The sequence below is a fragment of the Salvia splendens genome, chromosome 11 (genome assembly GCF_004379255.2).
Source record: "Salvia splendens isolate huo1 chromosome 11, SspV2, whole genome shotgun sequence".
Taxonomy (NCBI): Eukaryota; Viridiplantae; Streptophyta; class Magnoliopsida; order Lamiales; family Lamiaceae; genus Salvia; species Salvia splendens.
The window spans coordinates 26,405,781-26,433,408 of record NC_056042.1 but is presented as its reverse complement, the minus strand read 5'-3'; the positions used below and the strand labels follow the sequence as shown (position 1 = coordinate 26,433,408).

The 27,628-nt window shown below is 38.7% G+C and overlaps 1 protein-coding gene and 2 pseudogenes across 1 annotated transcript; all 3 read right to left on the bottom strand.

The window, feature by feature from the left end:
* Positions 1-1,975: 1,975 nt before the first annotated feature.
* Positions 1,976-4,802, bottom strand: LOC121753803 (annotated as a pseudogene).
* Positions 4,803-5,701: 899 nt separating this feature from the next.
* On the bottom strand, positions 5,702-17,424 carry LOC121755023 (annotated as a pseudogene).
* Positions 17,425-22,660: 5,236 nt separating this feature from the next.
* LOC121755124 (MA3 DOMAIN-CONTAINING TRANSLATION REGULATORY FACTOR 2-like) lies at positions 22,661-25,049 on the bottom strand. Its single transcript, XM_042150413.1, is given in 4 exon segments — positions 22,661-23,126; positions 23,129-24,494; positions 24,574-24,668; positions 24,839-25,049. Coding segments are annotated over 3 exon segments (1,866 nt in total). The 5' UTR covers positions 24,628-24,668; positions 24,839-25,049; the 3' UTR covers positions 22,661-22,680.
* Positions 25,050-27,628: the final 2,579 nt, after the last annotated feature.

The window sequence follows — 27,628 nt, the reverse complement described above, 5'->3', positions numbered from 1 at the left end:
AAATGAGTTAAAATAGTAGCACTCCATGTTAAAGTAGGCATTCTTATCTCAAGTGAAGGTTAGACAATGAAACATTTATTAAAAAGGAGAAACCATCATTCTGAGTTAATTTAATTTTATGTTTTTAAAGATTATTATAACTTTCGGTTACTCACATTTGTAGGGCTCGTAACTAATTTAGAAATGAAATGAGATTTGAGTCCAGCTCTTAATCAATTAGGCCATCCACAATAGGAATAGCCCAGCCATAGCCTAGCCACTGTCACAACCACATCATCAGCACTAAAAATCCTCCTGCCACATCATCAAAACAAGCAAATAGCCCAGCCATAGCCTAGCCACATAATATCCACATCACTATTAACAAATATATAAAAAATGAAATAATTAACAATCACACAATATACGAAATTTAATTTACGAGACATATACGGGAAAAAATTAATAATACTATTAAAATTTTAAAAGTACAATAATTTAAAAAAATATATTAATTAAAAAATACAATAATAAAAAGGAGTGCCAATTCACTCCTTGTACAAAAATTAAGATAGAGAGAGTACTCGTTAAAACAAGTGGTGCGAATGAAAATGACGAGCAAAGCGCGTATATATAGTGTTTCGGAAAAAAAAAATTTAAATTTCGCGCTAGGCGGTGCGCTGGGCGATCCGGGCGCTGCAATAGCGCCGAGCGGATCGCCCAGCGCCACGAAACCGCCCAGCGCTGCGCGGTTTCTCTCTCCATTCGTCCGCTGGGCGACTGCAATAGACCGCCAAGCGAACCGCCCAGCGCCGGCGCTCGACTGGGCGGTCGGCTGGGCGCTATTGTGGATGGTCTTATTGCCAAGTAAGTAACCAATTATTCTACTAAGACCATCCACAATAGCGCCCAGCCGACCGCCTAGCCGAGCGCCGGCGCTGAGCGGTTCGCTGGGCGGTCTATTGCAGTCGCCCAGCGGACGAATGGAGAGAGAAACCGCGCAGCGCTGGGCGGTTTCGTGGAGCTGGGCGGTGCGCTGGGCGATCCGCTCGGCGCTATTGCAGCGCCCGGATCGCCCAGCGCGAAATTAAATTTTTTTTTCCGAAACACTATATATACGCGCTTTGCTCGTCATTTTCATTCGCACCACTTGTTTTAACGAGTACTCTCTCTATCTTAATTTTTGTACAAGGAGTGAATTGACACTCTTTTTATTATGTATTTTTTAAATTAATATATTTTTTTAAATTTAATAGTATTATTAAATTTTCTCGTATATGTTCGTATATTAAATTTCGTATATTGTGTGATTGTTAATTATTTCATTTTTATATATTTGTTAATAGTGATGTGGATATTATGTGGCTAGGCTATGGCTGGACTATTGCTGGGCTATTTGCTTGTTTTGATGATGTGGCATGAGGATTTTTAGTGCTGATGATGTGGCAGTAGCTAGGCTATTCCTATTGTGGATGGACTAAGCTATGAACCGGGCTATTTCTTCCACTTCTTCCAACAAGCTTTGTTCCTTTAGCTCTCTAAGTTGGCTCTTTTCCGACTAATTTTCGATAGCCATTCTCCAATCACCAGGGAGCTCTCCGGCATCACTTCACCACTTCATCCAATCATCAGTGTCATGGCAGCAACAGCAGTCGGCAGAGTATTAGAGTATCCACTCTAGGGGCGGCGTGCCGGCCGCCCCGGAAGCGGCTAAGCCGCGCTTGTCTATAGTGGACGGGGCGTCCGCCCCGAAGTGGACAAAAAATCAGGGGCGGAAGGGCATTCGGCGAGAAGGGGGCGAGGACGCGGCTGAGGAAGAAGGGGTGGGGCGAGGGCCGCGGCGCCCTATTGCGTGGAAACGGGGTGGACGTGGGCGGCGCGGCTATGAAAACGGCTGTGCGAGAAGGGGGGCGGCGGTGGGAGGGGCTGTCCTATAGTGGCCTTAGATCAAGCACATCAATAAATCTACGGAGAAGCAGTAAATGGGCCAATTTGATTTCAATAAATGTAAATGCCTCGTTCAATGAAACCTGTAATTATTGTTTTTTGGTATACAATGTTTCTCAGCTTCAGCTTCTACACAAGCACAGCATAATCAAATAGTGGTTGCTTAACATATAAGTTGGGTGGAAATAGTCTACATCACAAAATTTATGTAGCTCGTAAAGTTATTAAAACCTAGCTGAGAGCAAAGCCATGGTGTACTCTTACATTAGATATGCAAGTGAAAATAATACAGGAAGTAAGATTGTCCCTTTCAAATACGAGTGATGAGCCCGAAGGCCTGACTAGAGGTATTTTTGAAAAAAATTCTTGGTTCTCTTCTGCATCCTGGTGAAGACGATAACTACACAAGCTAAAACCCACGGTGGAATTGGACCGACTGAGGACTGCAGATTCTTTGCCCATGCTGGAGTCTCCTTCATAGCAAAGACTATGATGACGGTAATCATTGCTACACTTATATTATTCTGGTGATGGGCTTGAGCAATGAGTCCTGCATTCACAAGCATAAAATGAGCCAAATGGTTAAATCACAACAGGCTAAAGCTCAGAGACGAAGCAAAAGTCTTTTATGTTCAGCTATTTGCAAGTATTTGACATATGGCATGAAATGAACTTAAAATTTCAACAAGTAAAGAACCATAAAAGCTCTTGGATAGTGCACATCAGTAAGGGGATGTTTCTCACACACGTCAAAGTGGAGTATGTATGAGGTACTGATATGTGTAATTCGGTAAATGTACAGTGATATCCCAACTGGGATAAATTATACAGATTTGAGGCTGCAGATGATAAGGGTGTAAAACATTAGTTAATACTATAAAATCATGTTTGAATCATCAAAAGCACTTCAAGATTTTAAGTTTGAAAAACTCAGAGTGTTATTCCCTTGTCATTGGTGTTGATTAAGAATGAGTTCTACATTTCTCAATAGAATTCAGTTATTGATTATGAGCTAGGATGCATGTTAAGAAGACATAATAAGACTAGAGCATGTTCTTCAAGGTCCAATTTCCAAAGTCTTACCTCCCACCCCTTCCAGTTTTTGACACAGATGAAATTGTAAATATTTATGTAGATGAGCCATGCTTACTTCCCTTCCACTTCCATTCTAATTCATTTCCACTAGTTAAACAATTCAAAAGGTACCTAAAAGGTAACACTTAATAGTAACAAACAAGTTTATGAAACAAGAATTGCATATGATCACATAAAACTATAGCTATACCTCAGAAATCTAACACATGCATATCGATGAAAATGGTGAAAAGTCCAACTGACAGCAACAAGTGGCATTTCTGACGGTATTTATATTAAATCATGGCCCAAACTGATTCAAAATTTTGGAAAACTGGAAACCAGACACGTAAAAACTTAATGTACTCGTTTGATTCTGAATTGCTGGTCCCCAGCAGTCCTTTGAGCTTTCCACCAAAAAGTATATCACCACTTGATCAACAAGGTAAACTTTTGTCCATTTAGTGTGCTCAGGTAATCTCATTGTCTTTGCTTTAGCTATAGTCCTATAGAGAGGAAGATGACTACTAGGACGGGTTGTGGTTTTTTAATCAAGGACAGGTGAAAATTTTGCCAAATAAATTGCAACAAACTCGGCCTCGAACTAGACTTGTTGAGCTTGAAATAAGTTTCACTATTGCTCTCTTTACGTGATGGTGATAACTGATAAGTCCAACCCTCTAAAAAATTTACGAAAAGCCCTTCATTTTAGCTTAACAAGTACAGTAGGTCTAATGTAGCAAACAACACTAAAGAGGGTAATAACAAAATAGCCGGATCAGGCACCCACCACCCATAATAATTTTATAGATCAGGAAAAGCAGACCATAATATCACCAGCAGTAACCAAACAACACTAAAGAGGGTAATAACAAAATAGCCGGATCAGGCACCCACCACCCATAATAATTTTATAGATCAGGAAAAGCAGACCATAATATAACCAGCAGTAACCAAACAATGTATGCATCACAATTCACAGACAACACGAACCTTTTTCCAAACGAATGAATTTAATAACATGATGATATCAACATTCTTTATTCAATTCCAACATTATCATGATAGCATATTCCAGACGAATAGAAATTGCAGCTGCATTGAGACATGACCACATTAATCCATCGTAAAACTTACTTCCAATACCTAAAAAGCCATATAATCAAAATCAAGGTCAATCAAATTAGGATAAGCATATCTTCGTATTCAAATCGATATTTCCACATCGATCGAAATTCAAAACATAACTGTAACTCCACAAGTCAATCAATTAGGATATGCACATCTTCGTATTCAAATTGAAATTTCCACATCGATCAAAATTCCAAACACAACTGTAACTCCACAGAAATAACCAAAATTCAGGCATACATAAAAAGTCCAGAATTGTTACCTTAGGCTCTCCGTCGATGTAAACACGAGCGCCATCTCTGTAGGTGAGCATCGAGCGGCCGTTCCTGGGGTTGAACCGGATCGGAACGCCCCGGCCCGATCCAGGCGTGAAGGCATAGACCGATTTGAAGCCGTACTTGTCGAGAATTTCACGGATCTCGAGCTGGTCCTGGTCCCACCCGCCCAAACTCACTTTGATGATATCGATGGGACCTTTCCCTCTATTGTAGATGTGAACCTCCGCCTCCGGCACACTGGTTGTGACGGAGCGGTTCTTCTTCAGAACTGGCTCCGGCTCCGCAGCCTTCTGCAGGAGCGGCGCCGTCGCCTCTGTTTCTTCGATTTCTGCGATCCCGACCATTGCTCTTCTGATGATGAGTTTGTTACTATGGTTTTTGTTTATAAGTATTTTGTTTTTGTAGATGTATATTCTTTATTTTCTCCAATAAATTCAGGTCAAATCCTATTTAAATCCCTTTTTAAATCTTCCATGCCTAATTAGACATCCACTATTATTTTCTATGCAACTCAATCCGAGTAAGTATTTGTAAAACTATTACTCCTCCCTCGGTTCCCCATAATTGAGGCGAAACTTTTCAACACGCAGTTTAATTAAGGCATGTTGAGTGTGTTAAATAAATAGATAAAAAAAAGTAAGAGAGGAAAAAAAATAGAGGAAACTTTATGTGGAAATGTAAATGACTCAACTATGAGGAAACTTTCCGAAATGAAAAAATGTTACTACTATATGTGGAAATGACTCAACTATAAGGAAACTTTTCGAAACGAAAAAATGACTCAACTATAAGGGAGGAACAAATGGAGTATTTATTTATTTTATTGAGAAATCAGATTTATATGGCTAACGGTGAGACATTTTGTAATAATGATAACTGAGCAAGATTTTTTCAAGCAATTTGGAACCATGAGTCTTTCTACTTGGTGACACTCAGTTGCATTTTGTTTGGAGGTGTCTCTCCATCTATAAATTGTGATTAGAAAAAAAATTAAATGAACCCTAAAAACAAAAAACAAAGAATTAGATGTTACTCATTTCCAAAAGTAAAGATGAAATGAAAAAGAAATAAGACAACAAATTAACAATTTTGATTTCCATTTATCAATTTGAAACTGAGAAGACTGCTCAAACTTTAAACTACAAACACTATCATATTTCCCACTCATGTAAATGCGTTGAGAATGGAATTCCAACTCAAAACTCTTTTCAAACTTTGATTTATGCCTGAATTGTGATTATTACAATCCAAAACTACAAACTTTACTGGCACTATAATATTTCCCACATTTATAAGAAACTTTGGATGGAAATCATGTAAACTCTTTTTAATATTTCCCCAAAATATGCGCAGAATACAACAGAAAGCCTCAATTTTGGGAGAATGGACACACAAACTCTCCACGAGTACTTCTCATTTCAATTGTTTACAAAAGAGCAAAGGGAAAGGCTGATTAACCACTGTATTTGCTATCAACACCCAAAGCTTACTGATCAACTACTGCCTTCCACAAATTAAATCTGTCTTGTCTTGTTGCAAACTCTTATTCCAGCAACCTGGTTGCAACAGCCCTAGCAGTACTGAACTCCAGTATATTCAAATCACAGTATCTTGAACAGCTTCTTCAATTTGAAAAGCAATCTCTTTTCTTCAGTTGACAGATCGTCCTGCACATCAATGGAAAGGAAGTGAGGATTACTTGTATAATGCAAGTAGTAGAGTAATATCAAATGTACAAACCGCGTAGTTTTCTTTGAGTGCATCAAGTGATTTTCTGGAGATCTTGCTTACAAGCTCGTCCTCCACCTCAAAATGTCTTCCAGCCATTTTCTGTTGCTCCTCGGGATTGCTACCAATTATCTGCAAAGAATAAACCTTAACATATTACAAGAGCAGGAAAAATATGAAAAATGACACCATTGGGAGTAATGCATATTGCAAGAGGAGCCATAACACGAGGTAGAAGTACTCATGGAGGTCGAAGACTTTATCACATCAACCTACTATTCAACACTTGGAACACATTTATCTAACTTTTGTGCCACACTAGGGCACTAGGCTAAGAATGGGATGAAATATGAAGGCAGAGATTATTATATTTCTTGATGTGTATTGGATATCTAAGAAAAAATTGATTGATAACAAAGACTAGAAATTCTGGATAAAACTCTTTAGGTGCTCATCTAATCAAATAAACATCTACTAGTATACAGACAAATATTTCAAAATTCTCACAAGATGACAAAAAGCTACCAATGTCAATATTTCATACCTTAATGGCCATCTTTTGACCTTTTTTGGCATAATCAACAGGCCTGTGATTATTTTCAATAGAAGCTATCCGACCAATTTCGACAAATTCTCTTCCGGGAACACATATAGGTGTTCCGATCTGTGAGATGGACAAGAATGTAGAATTGTGAGTTCACCAAATAAAGTAAAATATTATCAACAAAAACTGAAGAAAATGTGTTTCAACTTGTGCAGAAGAAAGATGTCAACAAATAACACACCTATGTACAAAATACATAGTAGTGAGAAAAATCTAACTACTCCATTCCCTTGGAAGTGGATGCCATGGTTTTATTTTAAATTGAAACTCAAACATGCACAAGGAATTCTGATACGATAAAAGTTAAGATGTTTCTGAATAACAGCAAACAGAAAACTGAAGGCCAGTTACTCCGTTATCTATATTTCAAAGTCTCTCCAACTTCAATGCCATTTCAGAAAGAAAGAAAACAGGGTACTAGCCACTAATTGAACATAAAGCATTTTGGATACTCCGTTAAAGAATGTCAACAAATGAACACCCGTCGGAAATGCTTGTGACACTAAGGTGAAATACAAGTAATCAAGGACTGCAAGTTACTAGTATTTAACACACACCAGACTGGGATCAATTTCCAGAGCAAAATATAAGTGTATAAATGGATAAAATTTACTTGAATGCTATCTAAAAAATATTACCTTTGCAATGCCTTCAACGACATCAACCCCCAAAACAATTGGATCTTTCTTGTTGAAAACACAGTTTGGCATGATCTTTAGGACACAGGGAAAAACTGCTTCCTCTGCAGCTTCTCTCTTCTTTTCCTCCTTAAGATTATCTATGTAAGCCTTGAATTGGTCAAAAAGGTGGTATATAATGTCAGCAATGAATATTTTTACACCAAGTTCATCAGCAAGTTCCCGAGCCTCTGGTGTTACTTTAACATCAAAAGCCAGTATAGTCCCATATTCCTTCTTCTTCTCAAGCATGACACTCGCCTTCATCACGTCCTTTTTGTGAACTGGGCCAATACTTATAGCACTGACAGGTATGTTAACTGCCGGAGTTTTCAAAAACTTCAGCAATGCTTCTAAAGACCCAAGTGTAGATGCCTGAACATAAACCCCTTCACCACTTTTGTCAATCCTACTCATCACTGAATTCACATTGTCCATAGCAGATTCTTTGATGTCCTCTATGTCATCATTAGGCCACACAACATAGAGACTGGTGCCTGCAATAGCATGCTCAAGGCCCTGAAGAAAGAACGAAGGAAGAAGTATTAGCCAAGATCCCAAGGCAACTAAAACAACAGAAGAAATACATTGACCATGAATAACCACATGAAAGGGTTCAATTTTTAGAACTAGGGAGAACTACCAGCAGCACATACTGCATAATAATATAAATAGATTATCATGAATACAAGAAAAAACATCTGCACAAACAAAAGCATATTCGATAAGAAGCTGTTTAATTAGGCAAACATCAGATAGTATCCATCAATCACATCACATGAGCAGTTCTGGTGTCTAAATAACTCTGCAATAAATGAAAAGTACAATGTTGCTTTGGATTATAACTTGAGAATGAGTAGGGAAAACTAAAATAAAACATCATTCATGTGCTACAATTCTTTTTGTTTGGGCTGATAGGTATCATATAGAGTTTAATCTGCCAATCCCAAATCATGTGGTGTCGTGTAGGAGCAAGTTGATGATAAACAATACTATTTCCCTGAGTTTACTACTTTACCCTAAAGAAAAACAAAATACAAGAATAGGAGGGAGGAGCATCTAGGTAAAAAATTCTCTCAGCCCAAGGAATGTGTAATGATGAGAAACAAATATAAAACTGATTTGAACAATTAACAAACATATATTCAGCTACACGCTAGCATAGATAGCAGAACTACATAGATTGAGCGGTAATGTGAAGTTCTGTTGGTGAAACTTTGTATGTTGAATAACCACATAAAGTGGATTGTTGTGACACTTGGAACCAGTGTTGTTAGGATCGCGGGTCGGTCCGGGGCGATGAGGCTGGACCCCGGGTCGCGGGGCGATGGGGCGCCGGGGCGAGGGACCCACGAATCGGGGTGCAAAATTATTTATTATTTATATATTAGTAATAATAATGATTAAAGATAATTCACTATAATATAAATACTTATATTTACATAACAGGAAAAAATATTTTTAAAGTTTAATTTTGACATTGGGTAGAAAAGAATTATTGGAGGAATTATAATCAATTTACTTATTATAATATTTAATAATGGATTTTATAATAGAGTCGTTTTGGAAAAAGATGAAAGATTGGAAGAAATAATAAATTATTATTTTATTTATCTTCATTTAAATAAACATAATTATTATTTTAAATCTCTTCATTTAATCATAAACAAATTATCAAATAAACATAGAATTATTATTTTATTTCTCCTCATTTAATTCATAAAACAAATTAGGTAAAATGAAAAGCTCCATAAATAGAGATTGTGATGTTCTAAAGATTACTAAATTGCTTTATATAAACCTAAAATTAAATTATAAATATAAGGAATTAAAAAATATGTTACTTATACAAATAAAAAAATAAAAATAAACAATAATTGATGGAGTACTACATGAATAAGTCAAAAAGCAATTTCGTTTCCCAATGTAAACTCTCTCTCTCTCTATCCTGTCTCCGTCTCCCCTCCCTCTTCTTTTTTCTGTGTAAAACAAAAAATCTGCAGGGCGGACGGTAACAGGTAAGCCCCCGCCGCTAGTTCCGTCTGTCGCTCCAGTCGCCCCGACCGCCCAGAGCGCGCCCCGACGGCGCCCCACGTATCTTGCTCGGCTCACCCATGTTGGGGCGAAGCCGACCTCGATCATGGCAACCCGCGCCCCGGGCGCGTTTTTGACAACACTGCTTAGAACACATGCAAGACTCTTTGTACTCTATGCAAGAACCCAATAATGGTAAGCAGTTTATACTGCAGTTCAATTGAGAACTTTAAAATGGAAAACCCATGTTTGTACTGCCATATCTTAGCAAATTTATGTTTACAGGAATTCATTAAGAAAGCAAGTGTGTTAATGCCACTCTGTGTTCATACTTCCTAAGAGTAACTAATAGCATCCTTTTCTAAATTAATTGTCTTCAATTTTCAACCTTTTGAGTTCAGGGGAGCTATGAGAATGAGACACAGTTACCTGCGCAGCAATCTTGATACCCTGGGCAGCCTTGATTTCTTTGTTATGCAAATATGTTCCCTAGAAAGATATAAACAAATTGTCAAATTCAATAACTGGTCCAATGTTATACATAAGTAATTTAATGAAACTATCACTTCCACATGTATGCTTTGATCACAGCACCATAACAGTATAACATCTATTTATTTCAAAGCAAAATAATACACCAAGTTGATAGCTTAGTACATTTATTTCAAGGAAAACCAATACAAACTCTAGGAATACTCCATACACAGTAGGTAAAGTAGCAACTACTCAAGCAAGAGAAACAATAATTTTGTCCATCATACCAATGCCAATTTTTCAAGTAATAGTAGACTAATAGAGTAAGAAGTTTCACCTTGACTCTCAGCTCCCTCATGGGGTGAGGTGTAAGCAAAGCTCTGATTGAGGTAACAACAGGTCCCTGCACAAAAAAGCCAGCAGAATCTTGTTAATAACTTCTCCCCAAAGGAACCAAAATAGAAATGAAACATTCAATTCATACCTGCATGCCACAAACAACTATTTGATCTCCTTCATGTAGCACACCATTTACTAATACCACATCAATTGTGGTCCCATGTCCTTCAACCACTTTAACCTCCAATACAGTACACTGGAAAAAATTGAGGATAAATGATCAGAATTTCCATTGGAGTATCTTTCTCATTCTCCAGCAGCAATAGGTGAGGGAACAAACCTGCACTTCCTCACTGTATGTAAGCCTTTTTATCATTGTCTTCTGAGCCCATTGGACCAGCAGTAACAATAAATCTGGGACTCCCTCACCACTGTATGCCAGTCACCAACAAGTCAGAAATTGCAGAAATTTGTAGCCTTGTGAGAATGAAATTAAGGCATAGGAAACCAGATACAAAGTGATGTGTATTTTTCGAGCTTTTATATCAATGAACTAATAACACACAAGCTTAATAAATTAGCTCTAAAATAACAACCTTTCTGCAAGAGTACAGATGTAGTTGTAGTAAAAGAGTGTCGAACCACAGAGAGGCGTAGGTTTTTTAATTTGAGGTTGAAAAAAAATAAAATTTGATAAAGATATGATAAAACAAACAAAGATAAATAAAATACAAAATTAAGAAAATAGGATAAGAAGAAAGCATTGCTCCTATATGTCTCGGGCATATGAATTGGGATACTTCGATGGATTACTACAATCAAGACTATGCTTAAGAGAATTAAGTTTGTTTTACGCTCCCTATCCGTTGAACACTTCAAGGGAATTGTATACCTAGGACAATGTTATGGATGGTGTATGGCGGCTTACGGCGGTGAGCCCAAAAACCGCCACAGGGATATGGCGGGAGATAAATAAAACATTAGTAATATATGTATATATAAATTCAAAAAATTAGAAAATAATAAAAAATTGTAATATATCAAGTTATCAACTATTATAACAATAAATAAAGCAAAAAGTCATAAGCAATTATATAATATGCCTACCATAATAAGTCTTAGTTCAACAATCAAAATATAAAGTCATCATAATACATATCAAATCTAAATTAAAACCATCCTCATCCCCAACATAGTCATCCTCATCGATATCATCGTCCTCCAACGAAGTAGATCCTTCTTCTTCATCCACAAGCTCTCTTTCTTCAACCACCGTCGCCAATCTGCCTTTCCCTAATTGGCCTTTCCCTTTTCTAGATGTGGTTGTGGTTCTTGAGGCTTTCCCAGAACTTGATGATGTAGAAGCTTCTTTTCTTTGACCTAGTATATGTGATAAGCTCTCCAATCCCCGACGACTCGTAGACAGTATCCCAATCAAGTGAATCTCCATCAAAAACTCTATCACAGCCTTCACCATCCAGCTCTCCAACCAACCACTCATTACAGTGATCAATGTAATCGAGTGTACGTCTTTTCTCGTACCTCTCATTCAATTTTTGGTTATATTTTACGTAAACCAAATCATGCATCTTTTGATGCTCGAGCCTATTTCTCTTTTTCGAATGAATCTGTCACAATAATAGGTTTGTAATACTTCCACCCCGGATCAGTTTTAGTAGAAATAATAGAATTTGTACCACTAGCCGTCGTTGATGTGGCTTCTTCTCCGTTAGACATTGTTGCAAATGGCAATAACTGTATTTCAAAAGATAGAAGCATGCTTTTTAATTACTAAATCTACTGCAATTACTAAATTTATAAAAATAGAAGTACGATAAAAATCTGCACAGCTACACCTTAATTAAAAATGTGATCCTAATTAAAAATCTGCACAGCTACACCTTAATTAAAAATGTGACCCTAATTATAAAAATCTGATCCTAATTGAAAATCTGACCCTAATTCCTAATTAAAATGGCATGCAAATTAGAAAATTGATAATTAAAAGGGCATGCAAATTAGAAAATCTGGTACAATTTCGGTTACTTCAAAATCTGGGCAGTGGGCTGCTCTAGACGGACCGGCGGGCGGCGGCGACTAGGGCAGTGGGACTGGGGGCGCAGCAGGTTGGGTTAGTTTGAGAGGGAAAGAGATATATGAAAAAAATCCTAGATTTCGACTTAATTGCCATTTTATTTCATTATTTGGGCCGGGTTAGGGGTTAAAAATCATTTGGACCGTGTTATTTGGTAATTGGGCAGAGGTTTGGGGCAGCCCAACCAAAAGTGACGCCATAACTGCCATGGCACTGCCATGGCGCCTTACTCATGGCGGCAAATGGCGGTCGCCATAAAAAAGTTTTGTGGCAGCTCGTGGCAATGGCGTTTGATGTCTGTTGCGCTTCCGTGTGGGCATTAAGTTAATTTATGATTTAATTATCGTGTTTGACAATTGAAGAAACTAATCTAAAGCTTGCTACGCAACTTAGTAGTGGTGATAAGTTAGTGAGTAGAACTTTGGAGACGTGTTAAGCTAATCCTAGGTCAATGTTATTAAAAAGCGGCCATCTAGAGCTTGCTACGCACCAATCAAGTCAAAATCAAGGGTTTTTTTCATAGTATCTCTTTCCCTCTCAAACAAACCCAACCTGCTGCGCCCCCAGTCCCACTGCCCTAGTCACGTCGCCGCCGCCCGCCGGTCCGCCGGTCCGTCTAGAGCAGCCCACTGCCCAGATTTTGAAGGTAACCGAAATTGTACCAGATTTTCTAATTTGCATGCCATTTTAATTAGGAATTAGGGTCAGATTTTTAATTAGGATCAGATTTTTATAATTAGGGTAACATTTTTAATTAAGGTGTAGCTGTGCAGATTTTTAATTAGGATCACATTTTTAATTAAGGTGTAGTTGTGCAGATTTTTATCATACTTCTATTTTTATAAATTTAGTAATTGCAGTAGATTTAGTAATTAAAAAGCATGCTTCTATCTTTTGAAATACAGTTATTGCCATTTGCAACAATGTCTAACGGAGAAGAAGCCACATCAACGGCGGCTAGTGGTGCAGATTCTAGTATTTCTACTAGAACTGATCCGGGGTGGAAGTATTACAAACCTATTATTATATTTATGTGACAGATTCATTCGAAAAAGAGAAATAGGCTCGAGCATCAAAAGATGCATGATTTGGTTTACGTAAAATATAACCCAAAATTTGAATGAGAGGTACGACAAAAAGACATACACTCGATCCTATTTCACTCGATTACATTGATCACTGTAATGAGTGGTTGGTTGGAGAGTTGGATGGTGCTGATGGTGAAGGCAGTGATAGAGTTTTTGACGGAGATTCACTTGATTGGGATACTGTCTACGAGTCGTCAGGGATTGGAGAGCCTATATCACATATACTAGGTCTAAGAAAAGAAAAGAAGCTTCTACATCATCAAGTTCTAGGAAAGCCTCAAGAACCACAACCAAATCTAGAAAAGGGAAAGGCCAATTAGGGAAAGGCAGATTGGCGACAGTGGTTGAAGAAAGAGAGCTTGTGGATGAAGAATTGGAAGATGAAGAAGTTGGGGATGAAGAAGAAGGATCTACTTCGTTGGAGGACGATGATATCGACGAGGATGAGGATAACTATCTTGTGGAGGATGACTATGTTGGGGATGGTGATGATTGAGGATGGTTTTAATTTAAATTTGATATGTATTATGAATTTGTGATGATGACTTTATATTTTGATTGTTGAACTAAGATTTATTATGGTAGGCATATTATATAATTGCTTATGCCTTTATGCTTTATTTATTGTTTTAATAGTTGATAACTTGATATATTACAATTTTTTTATTATTTTCTAATTTTTTGAATTTATATATACATATATTACTAATATTTTATTAATTTATTTATTGACTGCCATACTGATACGCCATACCCCTGTGGCGGTTTTTGGGCTCACCGCCGTAAGCCGCCATACGCCATCCATAACATTGGGTAAGAGACAAATATGACCTGAGTTAGCCTCATGTTGAATTCGATCATGACATCTTTTGATTGTTGCCTTATTGCCTTTCCTATTGGTGCATTGCGGCAAGACTTCCATCCATAAAGTCTGTCTACCTGTATTGCCAAACAGAAAATACCAAATGAAAATAGTGGAACAGCATGGGTAGGGAGAATACAACAATGCTAAGATACAAGATGACTCACTTTGTTCAAGGCAATAAGAAAGTCTGTATTTCTCATTTTCAAAAGATTGAGTGATTCAATTGTCTGTGGTTCCAACCCATGCATTATATCAACAACCAAAATAGCAAGATCACATAATCCTGATCCTCTAGAACGCAAATTGGTGAACGATTCATGTCCAGGGGTATCAATCACTAACAAGCCAGGGACATTAAGCTTTGCATCAGCTTTCAGTTCCTTTGTTCTCTCACGTATATTCTCAGCGGGGAAATAGGTCGCTCCGATTTGCTGTGTAATCCCACCTGCCTCGCCTTCTTGGACGTTTGTACCTCTAATACAATCAAGTAACTTTGTTTTTCCAGCATCGACGTGACCCATAATACAACATATAGGAGACCGAAGGTTTTGTTCATTCTGAACAGGCTGATCATCAGTTACTTCTTTCTTGCTCTTCTTTTCTGGATTAGCAGAATTCTTCTTGTTGTCATTTTCATTGCCCTCCGGCACAGCTTCTTCTGAACATCCACTGATTTCGGTGGCGTCACTGAAGGCAGTTTATCAGCCAAGCCTACTGGCTTGCTTGTAATCGGCTCAGCATCTTGAGGAACAGTCCGTGTGTTCTTCATATCCTCTTGGGCAAGGGTTCAGGTTCTGAATCAACTTCTTCGTCTGCAAATACACTTATCTCCTGGCAATTTCAAGTCAGCATCATCCCAACTTTTAGCATCCCACTCTTCATCATCATCTTCCTCTTCTTCTTCATCAACTCCATTGTCTTCAACAACATCAGTTACCTCAGCTTTATCCTGTGCATTCGGAGACTCAACTTCCTCAACATTCTCTGCCTCAACAGAATCCAACTCGTTTGCATCTGTGGTCTCCCCATTTTCTGAAATGGCTGCTCCATTGGATTGGTTTTGGGGCTTCGATTATTTCTTCTGGTACAGAGGTCTCTTACCAGGTGCTCCGGAAGATTCCCCAGTGGGTATATCAAATTTTGCATTAGCTAGTATTTGCTTCCTCATTGCCTCCAACCTTCGAGCCTCTTCCTTTTGCTTCCCTGTCAGAAGCTTTCCTTCCGCTTTTTTCTTAAGCCTTCTTTAAGCGCTTTTTCTCTTCAGCTAATCTTTCTAGTTCTTCTTGTTTAAGCCTTTCCTCTTCTTCTTTTCTCAACTTTTCTTCTTCTTCTTCTTCTTCTTCTTCTTCTTCTTCTTCGTGTTTTTTCCTCTCTTCGGCCTCCTTAAGTTTGGCAAGTCTCTCCTGCATCTCCCTGACATGCTTTGGGACTTTCTTACTAGTTACTTTACTATTTGTCTCATTTTGGGTTTCTTCTGCTTTTTCTTCTGATGCAGGAGCAGATGCCTTCTTCTCTTTCTCTTTGTCCTTCTTTTTCTTCTTCTTCGACGTTACAGTCTCCACAGGTCCCTCCTCTTCAGCTTCCTCTTGTTCGGCAGGTTGGTTCTGTAACTTCTCCTCTGGAGGAGGTGCAACTGGAGCTGCAGCAGAATCTTGAACAGGTTTAGAAGCAGAAGGTCCAGCACCAAGTTCAGCCAGGATCTTGTCTATGTCTTCTTCTTCATCTTGAGGATTTTTCCCACCTTTCTTTTTCTTTTTTTTGTTTTTCGAAGTTACATCTTCACCGTTTGGGTCTTTATCTTTAGAGTCACCACCATGTTGATTCGGCTCAACAATTTCAGATGGTGCATCACCAATTCCAATTCCAGCTGCAGTGTTATCATTAATATTCTTCTTTTTCGAAGGTTTTTTTTGCCTGAAAATTTAACTGCAAAAATATCTTCCTCCTGATCAGCAACACTACCTTCTTGCAAATCATCATCGACCTTCGAAACAGATGCACCATCATCATTATCTTCATCAAGCAGAGCAGAACTGAATGATGCCTTCTTTGAGCCCTTTGATGACTTCTTCTTTTTACCAGTAAAAGCAATACTAACATCACCGTCTTCCTCTTTGGGACTCTCATCTTTATCTCCGCCCTCCTCCTCTTCGTCAAGCAATTCAAAGGCAGAAGAGACATTGTCACCACTCTTCTTACTCTTGGAGGCTTTCTTCTTCCCAGAAAAAGAAATTTCAGGCACTTCATCATCATCGTTATCTTCTTCCTTACTTTCAAAATCATTTACATCGTCATCTTCTCCTAGCAACCCAAAAGCACTAAAACTGCTGCTATTTCCACTCTTCGTTGCCTTTGCCTTCTTTTTTCCACCAAATTTGATTGCAGTAGCATCATCCTCTTCCTCATCTCCAATGACAGCATCCACCTCTTCTTCATCATCATCATTCAACGCCGCATTCTTCGGACCCCCTTTCTTGCCCTTCTTTTTAGGGTAGCAACCTTCTCTTCCGGAATAGCAGTTTCCTCAGATTAAATTCCCATAAAGTACTCATCATCAGCAATCACAAATCCCTTCTTCTTTGATTTACCAGCCCCAGCAGGGGCGCTCTCCTCATCGCGAGCTGTAGGTTTCTTCCTCCCCATCAGATTACTTCAATTGTAGTTTCGACAAATCAAGTCCGCCCCAAATCAACACAACTCCCTGCAAAAGCCCATCCAGAGAGGATCAGTGATCACTCCTCACTGAAACGCGCGAGCTTAAAACAACGAATTTTTCCTTTATAGAAACCCCTAACCAAAAAGCTATTCTCAACATCAACATTCAGCCGTCATTTGAAACCGAATCCAAAAAAAGCAGATTGAAAAATTAAGACATAAACACACTTCACAAACAATCAGGAATAATCACGTATCGATTAATTCGTAGAAGCGGCACCAATTCAAGAAGACTCACCACGGCCCCACGAGGCTAGCGAGCGAGACGGAGATAAAGTGATGAATGTCTCTATGTATGTCCGTAATTGGGAGAGAGGGAATAAGTAAGAGATGGAGAGAGAGAGGCTTCTTAAGGAAATTGATTGCTTCAGCACCGGATGAAATGAATGGAAACTAGGGTTCAGAATTCAGATACAGTGAAATTGAACTCATTATCGGGTCGGGTTTTATTATGGCCCAATTTAGATTGGGCAAGTAATCATAAACTCTAGAGTATGATTTTTAATTGGGTATATTGCCAACAAAAATATTAATTGGTTAAATTTTGGTTAATTTAACCACTTTAAAAAATATTCAATTATTGTATCATAATTTTAATATTTTTCTTAATTGATCCATTTATATGTATATCGAGGAAATTTTGTATGACGTGCAAGCCGAAATCCAAGATTTTTTGGCAAATTTATATACTATTACTATTTACAAAAGTCATTAATTTTTGTATCAAAATATAGACTTTAAGATTATGCTAAATTATTTTGGCTTCCAAATTATGCATAATTTATCTCAAATCTAAATCAACGGAATAATTAAGAAAATTATTGAAATTAAGATATAATTGTCTATTTTGAAAGTTGTGAAATTGATCATAACTCATAACTAGAGGTCTCTAAACCGAACCGAACCGAACCGGACGAACCGGCCCGGAACCGTCACCGGCGGTTCCGAACCGGAACCGGAACCGTCGGCAGCGGTTCAAACCGTGACCGGAACCGGCGGTTCCACCGGGCCGGTTCAGGTTTCAATTTTTGGCAAACCGTAACCGGCGGTTCCCGACAAGTTTTCAGGCCTACTCCTAGCCTTTTCAGGAACCACTGCCCGGTCGCCGGTTTTCGTCAGAAACTGTTGACGAATTTTCCGCCTAAAACCGGCGGAACGATTTTCAAATTTTGAAATTTGAATTTTTTTTAAAATTTAATCACAATTTTCCCCTATAAATACCCTCCTCTTCTTTATTTCTACTCACCTCATTCTTGTGTTAATAAGAATTTCTCTTCTCAGTCTCAATTTCTCTATTCTCCATCCTCATTCTCTCAAGTTGTTTACGTTATTTGCGCTCATAATTTACTCAAGTTGTTCACGTTATCATCTTCACACAATCACACTACTCTCTATTCTCCACTTTCAATTTCCATAAATATCATGTCTTCATCTCGTCTTGGTGGTGATCAGGGCAAGGGAATTGCCCAAGATCAAAGTGATACTCGTCGTCGACGAGCCCCTACTAGAGCACAAATTGCGGAGGAGGTGGGAAGGCGAGCCGCTCTTCGAGCTCAAGTAAGTTCTAATATGTTTTAGTTTTTTGTTAATTCATTTTTATTAAATTCATAATTTCATTTTTCAACATCTATGTGTCTATGTGTTTTATTTTTGTATTAGTATTTTTACTTAGTTGTATAATTTTCGTAGGAGAAAGAAGATCGAAATGCGGCCTTGTTACTTGCCCTCGCCGACGACGACCAACAAAGGGGGCATTCACATTCGGCTTCACATTTCGAGTACGATGCGAATCTATCGTCGGACGAAGGCGATGATGGATCGTATCAATTCCCCCCTTCTAGCAACGGCCAAGTTGGCGAAAATGATGAGGAGGCCGATGCTCCTCCTTCCGCAGGACGACAAAAGAAAAAAATGCCTCCCAAGTTGAAATCTGATATTTTCACCAAACATTACATAAAGGTCCCGGTAGTAATTTCAAATCCTAATGATCCGACCACTACCGTGGAGACAAGTGAGTTCAAAGCATATTGCAACTATTGCGATAAAGTCTATCCATTTGGAACCGGTGGAGGATATGGTACTCTCCATCGCATTTGAAGGCAAAACACCCCGTGGAATATGGGCATACTAAGTCCCAAAGCCAAATAAACTTCCCCGCCGGCTCATCGTCTAAAATAGGTACGCCTCTATTTAAATATGATCCCAAAAATGTTACAGATGCTATGGTAAGATGGGCGGCAATGAAACATTTTCCGTTTAATTTTTTTAATGCCAAAAAAATTTCTATCAAAGATCTAACAATCGTCAGTTTTTTGATAAAAAAAAGAGACGTTGAAAAATTTCTATCCAACTTGGGGCACAAAGTTAATATTTGCTCCGATGTGTGGACGGATTCTTTCCAACAAAATTCTTACATGGGAATTTCATGTCACTTTATAGACAATAGTTGGTCTTTAAATAAACGTTTAATTGGTTTTAGACAATTTCCTTCACCACACACCGCACAAGCAATTGCATCTTTAATTATTCAAGTTTTGAATGATTATGAGTTATGCAACAAGATATTTTCGGTTGGTTTTGATAACGCAACCGCTAACACCGCAAGTATACCCGATTTAATTGCGACTTGCTCCCCGGTGATAAGTGGTAAGTATTTTCACCAACGATGTATTTGTCATTTATTAAATTTATGTGTACAAGATGCTTTGTCTTTATGGCAAAGACATATTCAACCTATTACAACAGCTGTATCCTTGATCTACTGCAAGCCTCAAATTGGCAAGGCGTGGAAGAAGTATCGCCACTCGAAGAAAATAAGGTACACAAATTTTACTTTAGACGTGTCTACTAGATGAAACTCTACATATGATATGTTGCATTCTACATTAGAGCATATAAAATATTTGGTTGATTTTTATAGAACTTTCCCTGTTGATGATTTATATCTAACCTCTTCTTGTTGGGATCAAAGCATGAGCTTATTTAAATTATTCAAAGGTTTTCGAAATGCCACCGTTGAGTTATCGGGTGTGTATTATTGCACATCCGTTCGTGTTTTAGAACATTGCATGTACATATCACTTGGTTTTAAAACTGCAATGAAAAATTCCACAAACAATCTTGAGTTAATGTGTGTTTTATATTACATGGTTGAAAAATGGCTCAAGTATTTCAATGAGATCCCAACGGTTTTTTTTGCTTGCCAAAGTTTTGGATCCAAAGTGGAAACTAGTTGATTAAAAATTTTAGAATTTTATTACAACAATTTGGCTTCTATTGATCTTGAACCACTCCGAGCTTTGCAAAATGACGAGGACGACGACAACTACATAAACCTAGCCCAAACATTCCAAATAAACCTCCCCCACCTCCCAACCCTCCAAAGAAGTTTTGAGTTCGACTTGCGGGCTCTCTTTCACGATTACGAAGCCAAGTACAACAGTACCCACCAAGTGAGACCTAGACACCCCCGTCAAACACATAACTTTGGCTTCTTCCAAGTTGATGACCCCGACGCCCAATCCCAATTGGCGGACCTATACGGCTTCACCAGCGGAGGAAGGACGACAAATTCGGCAAGTGAGTTAGATTTATATTTTGACTCACACTTTTCATTCAATGAGGAAGAAGGAGGTCCCGTTCCCCAACAAATCAACGTCCTAGATTGGTGGGGATCACACGAGAAAGATTTTCTCATCCTTGCATCAATGTCCAAGGAGATCTTTTTGGTTCCGGCTTCCACTGTCGCCGTCGAGTCCGCCTTTAATGTTGGAGGCAACGTCTTGGACGACAGAAGAAGTAGACTCACCGGGCAAAACATGGAAGCCACCATGTTACTTGATTATTGGTGCTCCGCCGAAATTAGAGACCAAGAACCGGATTGGGACAATCAAGTAGTACAACCCGACCAAGACTATTTCCCCGACGAAGAAGAGTAGGCGTCTCTGGAGGGGCAGTCTCAGTTCCATCAAGAAAACCCAAATCGAAGGCTCATTGGAAGAAGAAAATGAAATACGAACAACTGCGCTGGTCGTAATAAATCGATTTGACTATTCCTCCGATCAAGCCAATTAGGTAAGCAAGGTAAGAGAACTACGTGGATTTTGATTCCAAAATGCAATTGAGCATTGAGGATATGTAGGCATCTCAACTTAAATTTTAAATTTAAGTTGAGCTCAAGTCTTTTTCCTTTATTTCTTTTTTCTCCCATTTGTTTCGAATATATAATTTGTAAATTGTAATCAAGACTTTAAGTCTTTTGTAATTTATAATTTTTAAGTTGTAATTTGTAAATTTTAAGTTGTAATTTGTAATTTGTAATTTTAAAGTTGTAATTTGTAATTTTGAAGTTGTAATTTGTATCAATAAAATTACATTTGTACATCGCTTTATTCTAATTTTATTTATGCAAGTATATTTTCATTTTTTACTTGAATTACAAATTTACAATGTAAAAAAAAATACCTTGAACCGTCGAACCGGCCCGGAATCTGCCCGGAACCGGATAGGAGCCCGCGGTTCTGCCGGTTCACGTGAACCGCCGGTTCACGGTTCAGAAACAGGAACCGCCGAACCTAGGACGGGCCGGTTCAGGTTCATGCTTTTCTTGAACCGGAACCGGCAGTTCCGAACCGTGAACCGCCGGTTCCTGAACCGTGGTGACGTCTACTCATAACTAGTGTACTCAAACTTCATAATAATTTTTATGGTTATTTGATCTAGCGTATATTGATTGAATAGTACGTAATCCTAAATAATATCAGCTATATATGATTTACATGACAATGTCACTTTTCATTAAGATTTCCATTTATCAATAATTTATGTTATCAAAATTTGGAAAATAATCTTATCTACAATAAATTTTTATTTCTTAAACGCATGTAAAAATGTATATAGATTTCATATTCGAAAATTATGCTCATTATTTGACACACAATATGTGCTTTTGAACACTCATATATGGATGTATCTATTTGTTACAAATATAAAATTTCAACAGAATTATGTTTTCTTTCTTTCTCAAAAAGTGACATATTTCTTTCTATATATTTTATTAATGCAATTTTAGACATTGTTGTTTAGTGCATTATAATTTAAAGAAAATCATAGAAAAGTGGAATTCGGGTGACCCAATACTCGGGTCGGCCAAACCCGACAAAGATACCATACCAAATTGTCGTAATTGAGTACCTTGTTTCCAATTTGCAGACTCTACAAATCTACTATAAATAGGTGATGAAATACTGTCAAAAGTTTTGGTCTGAATTCAATAAAAACTTTGATATTTTTTTAAATTGATTTAACGTGTACCAAAATAAATTCGATTAAATTTAAAATGTTATCATCCGTCTCTGAAAATTTAACTTCATTGAAATGAAGCATTATCAATATAAATGATTATCGAATGTCACCACATAAATTTAAAAATGGCCAAATATTGAAACTATCATTCTCACTATTATCATGCTTGAAAAAATGTTGTATCTAGTTTTCATCATGTACTTCACACAAGAAAAACAAAGGGGCAAACTAAGATGAAATAGACAGAAACACAGAACAAATTGTGGAAGCAAACAAGGAGAAATATAAGAGTATATCGAACAAGTTTGCAATAAAAAAAAAAGTAGAATCGAAAAGACATGATTAAATTCAAGTAAAGGTAAAGCCATTGATAGGTAGCAAAGAAGTGTCTAGCCATCCTTTGTTGGCTGCTTTGTGCAGCAGATTGTGAAACTGTTTCTTGGCATCAGGCACATCCAAAGCCAGATCATCAAGGCTATCAGACACTCTCACAAACCCTTTACTCATTTGAGTCATGGTGATTAGTTGCATATCAAAGCAATGACTTAGCAAACTCCACATCCTCTCATTCTTCATCTCCATCAATATCACCAAGCACCTCTTCACCACCTCATGGTGGAAGAATGGCATCCCTAGCTCCTTTATGCACCGGCACGCCTCCCTCGTGTCCCCGCCCGCTGCATACTCCTCCAGCAGCTTCCCCACCTTGTCCTTCACGTCCTCCACCGTCCACCCGTTGTTGGAGCTTCCTCCACCTCCCCAGCACCTCAGGATCCGCTCCCCGGATAGTCGGCCTTTAATAGAGACATTGCCATTTGTGTCACCTTGTTTCCTACTGAGGTTGGTCCCGGGAAATGTCTGCCTATCTCATCCATCTCGTGTGGTGTCAGCACCTCGTCCACCTCTGCCCGTGCCAGGAACATGGCTAGATCCTCCACCACGATGGGGATGTCGAGGGCCATGTCGTCTGCTGACTCTATCAGCATGATGAAACCACTCACCACATCATCAGATGGAAAACACAGAGAAGATAGCAGCACAGAAGCCATCTCCTTCTCTCTGTTCTTTCTCTCCATGGCTAGAGTGATCAGTTTCTTCACAAACGCTGCATTGAGCTCAGCCACGCCCGAACCATTCTCAAACTCCAAGCAGCAGATCACCTCTGATACGTCACCCGCTAGGAAATACTCCCTGATTATCGACTCGGCCTTCTTCTTGAAGTCCTTGAGCATGCTTTCCTCGACCACCTGCCTCCCAGGAATGAGCGACAACGACCTCAGAGACGAAGCACTCAACCACCCCTCCGATGCTGCTTTTGAGATCAATGACTGCAGTAGCACCTTTGCATTTGGGATATCCAGAGACAGATCGTCTACAGAGTCGATGATTCTGGAGAACCCTTTCGATATCTGGCTTGAATTGATCAACCCTTCCTCACAAGTCCTCTTCAGCAACTCGAGCAGTCGCCCTTCTGCCTGCCTTTTCTCCATAGCCATCAAGATAGCCCTCTTCACTATCTCGTGATGGAAGTGAGGGACGTGCAGATCCTTTATGCATCTGCGTGCCTCCCTCACATCCCCACTCACCACATACTCTACCAACAAGTCATTTATTTTTGCCTTGAAATCCTCCACTGTCTTGTTCTTGCTGCCTCCCCAACACCTCTCAATGATCTCTGCGTGCAAAGGGGCTGACAAATATCCTTTCTCAGCTCGTTTGATCACACCCACGGCCTTCGAGTCCTTGCTCAGATAGGCCATTGTCTTTGTCAGGAACGAGGGGGGGAGTATGTCATCAACAATGGCTCTAGCAATGAACATTGCAAGAACATCAACCACGTCAGGAATGTCCACCACCAAGTCGTCTGCAGACTGCACCAGCTTCTGAAAGCCTTTGTAGACTTGTTTGGGATCAATCACATCACCGTAGAGAGAGGATAGCAGAATCGAAGCCATCTCCTTCTCTTTGTCCCGTCTGTCCATGGCAATGGAGACCAACTTCTTCACAAAATAGAAGTAGTAACCTGGCATATCAATTTCTCTCAGTTCATTAGCAGTCGAGGTAACATCATCATTGTCGAAATATTCCTCCACCATGATTGTGGCCTTCTTCCTGAACTCCTCAAACTGCTCATCCGTTCTGGTGGAGAGCTTCGCATCATCCTGAAATTGCAACACAGTCCTTTCATTAGTCAGACAAAATGCAGCCCATGTGTAAACAATTACAAATGATGATGATCACCTTATCACTGATGTAATTCGGATCGTTTGGATCATCCACGTGGCCACCTTCCATATCAAGCAGTCCTCCCCAGGTTCCTTTCCCACCAGAACCGCCTGTGCAGTTTTAACGAGAAAGAGCATAACATGTCATCACATAACTCACATAATGGATGCATTTTACAAATTCATCCTCTTCCAAATCCAAATATAAACTAACATCATTCCAGAAACTTAAACATTGCATAAGAATCTAAATCATTCCATTTTCCAGATAAACGATTCACCTTTTTTGGGATCACCAACTTTCCCAGAATGGGGCTTTTGAGTCTTGATGGGGCTCCCAGTGTGCTTACTAGGTCTTGGCGATCGGGGAGATCTTGGGAATCGTGGAGATTTAGGTGATGTTGAGATAAGCAAGGGGGAGGCACTAAAGCTGATCGAAATTGTTCCTGATGCTCACTTGACATAAACTTATCTGTGTAGTCCATTGTTGATGGGATTTCAAACTCAACTAGTTCCAACAGATCATATCATGCTTAATAACTAATTCATCTTCTCGAGTAGTACTCTCTCCGCCCTTTGTTAAAAACTAGGTTTCATAAATCAATAGTAAATGGTGGTAGAACAAAATGCAGAGGATGGATAAACGTTCGAGAATGGAAAGGTAATTACATGAATTTTACCATCATCGATTAAACTGCATACGCTCACCAAACACATTTGTGGCAACAGACATCTTAAAATACACTGATGAAAAATCATGTAAAACACACACACACAAAGTGCCTCTCTATGGTCAAGCACATTTAAGAATTAATAAAACTTAAGAAAGAATAGTGATTCATTCAGTCTCACCACACAAAGCGAAAACAAGAAATCCCAGTTCGCCGCAAAATCCAAGGGCGACCTGTAGATTCAGCGCAGTGAAAATTAGTTGAAGCCAGAAAACGACAGGAAGCTCTGATGATCAATGATTAATTACTTTAATTTTTTTTAAGAATTTCAGTTAATCATGGATGAGAAAAGGTTGTTAGATGGAAGGCGATTCCATTGGAATAGGGTTGTTTTCGATGGCAAAAGCCCGGGAAAACCGGTTACTCAAATTGGATGTTTTTGCAGACCAATGTTTTTTGGTGGAATTAAATTACCAGTGTTTTTTAAGGAGAGTTTATCAGTGATTATTATGACTATATCATAAATTGACCATATTAGCGCAATCGAAAGCCAATTTGCAACCCATTGGTAAAATAAATGAGTTATACGAAATCAAATCATTTACCTTGGGTGTCCACAATAAGGCGGACACCTCAATAGCCCCGCCCCAATTTTTGTCCATAGCCCCAGTTTTTTTGTTCATAGCCTCAAAATTTTATTTCCGTCCACTATGGTGGACACTTCCAATAGCCCCCAAATTTTATAATCAATTTTTCATTTTAAAATGTTTTTAGTTATAATGAGGTATAATTAAAATTATCGCAATGTAAATAATTAGAAAACGAGGTAATTGGGGACGAATATTCGTTGTATTGCAAAGGGTAAAATTATACAACGAAAATTAAAAAAAAATACAACTAAAAATTCACACGGCGCTGCCACCTCACCTAAAAATTAAAAAAATTTTGTGATGAAGAGTTGGAACGGTGTGAAAATAATGAATGGAATGAGGTGTATTTATAGGTGAATTAAATTGAATAAAAAAAAAACGCCGCCTATAGCCGCGCCGGGCATCCATCCATTATAGGCGCCCCGCGCTATCCGCCGCGTCCGCCCCCGACTCGCCGCGTCCTCGCCCCGGAGTCGGCGATCACCCGTCCGCCGCCTACCGCCCCCATCTCCTCGTCCGCCCCGGGGGCGGACAACTCTCCCACTATGGATAGCCCCGAGATAGCTATAGTCGCGCCTAACCATTGTGGACACTCTTAAGGGTGTCCACAATAAGGCGGACACCCCCAATAGCCCCGCCCCAGTTTTTGTCCATAGCCCCAGTTTTGTTGTCCACAGCCCCAAAATTCTTTGTCCGCCACTATGGTGGACACTTGCAATAGCCCCCAAATTTTATAATCAATTTTCATTTTAAAATATTTTTAGTTTCAATCAGGTATAATTAAAATAATCGCAGTATATAATAAATAGAAAACGAGGTAATTAGGGCCGAATATTCGTTGTATTGCAAACGGGTAAAATTATACAACGAATAACTAAAATAAAATACAACTAAAAACTCCGCCACCGTCTACTCGGCGTCGGAGTCGACTTCCTCGTCTTTCTTCTTCTTCTTCTTCTTCTTCTTCTTCTTCTTATTCTTCTCTTCTTCTTCTTCTTCTTCTTCTTCTTCTTCTTCTTCTTCTTCTCCTCCTCCTCCTCCTCCTCTCTCGCTGCTGTGGCCGCGGTTTCCCCAGGAGCATTATCAACCAACCACAGTCGACTCTCAATCCGAGTGATGAGCCTCTTGTAGACGTGAAAATGGTGAAAAATAGGTGGTGGGGAGTGGTATTTTATAGAGGGAAAAAAAAATCTAGAATATCGGTCTTAAATCTAGAGAGTAAATGGTCTTTGTTTTTTTTCACTTCAATCAGAATTCCAAATCCGAACTCAACAGTGGTTCCTTTTTTCTTTTTTGACAAATCTTAGAAATCATTCAGGTTTTTGACTATTACAGAGTTCATCAAGAATATGGGCTTATCTCTACTTTTTAACAGATTTATTAAAATACTGATGGGTTTACCCAAAATGATAAGAGAGTTTTTGACCATGAATTTAAGGCATTCAAGTGCTTTTGCTTTCTAGCTATGAAATTGATGCAGTTTTTAATGCAATAAAACACCCTATTTGCCTTTATGATAAAATGTTTACACTCCTCTTATCAGAAATAGTATAATTATGATTTATAAGCGGATTGTATATAATCACATGTCTTCTCATCATTTTTATTATGCATTCAATTAAAATTAATTTCTTAATTACAAAGTCACATGTATACGTTACACTCATATTAAAAAACAATGTATTTATACCCAAATTTGAACAGAAATACAAGATAATAAATAATTTAGAAAAACATCCACCATTGAGGA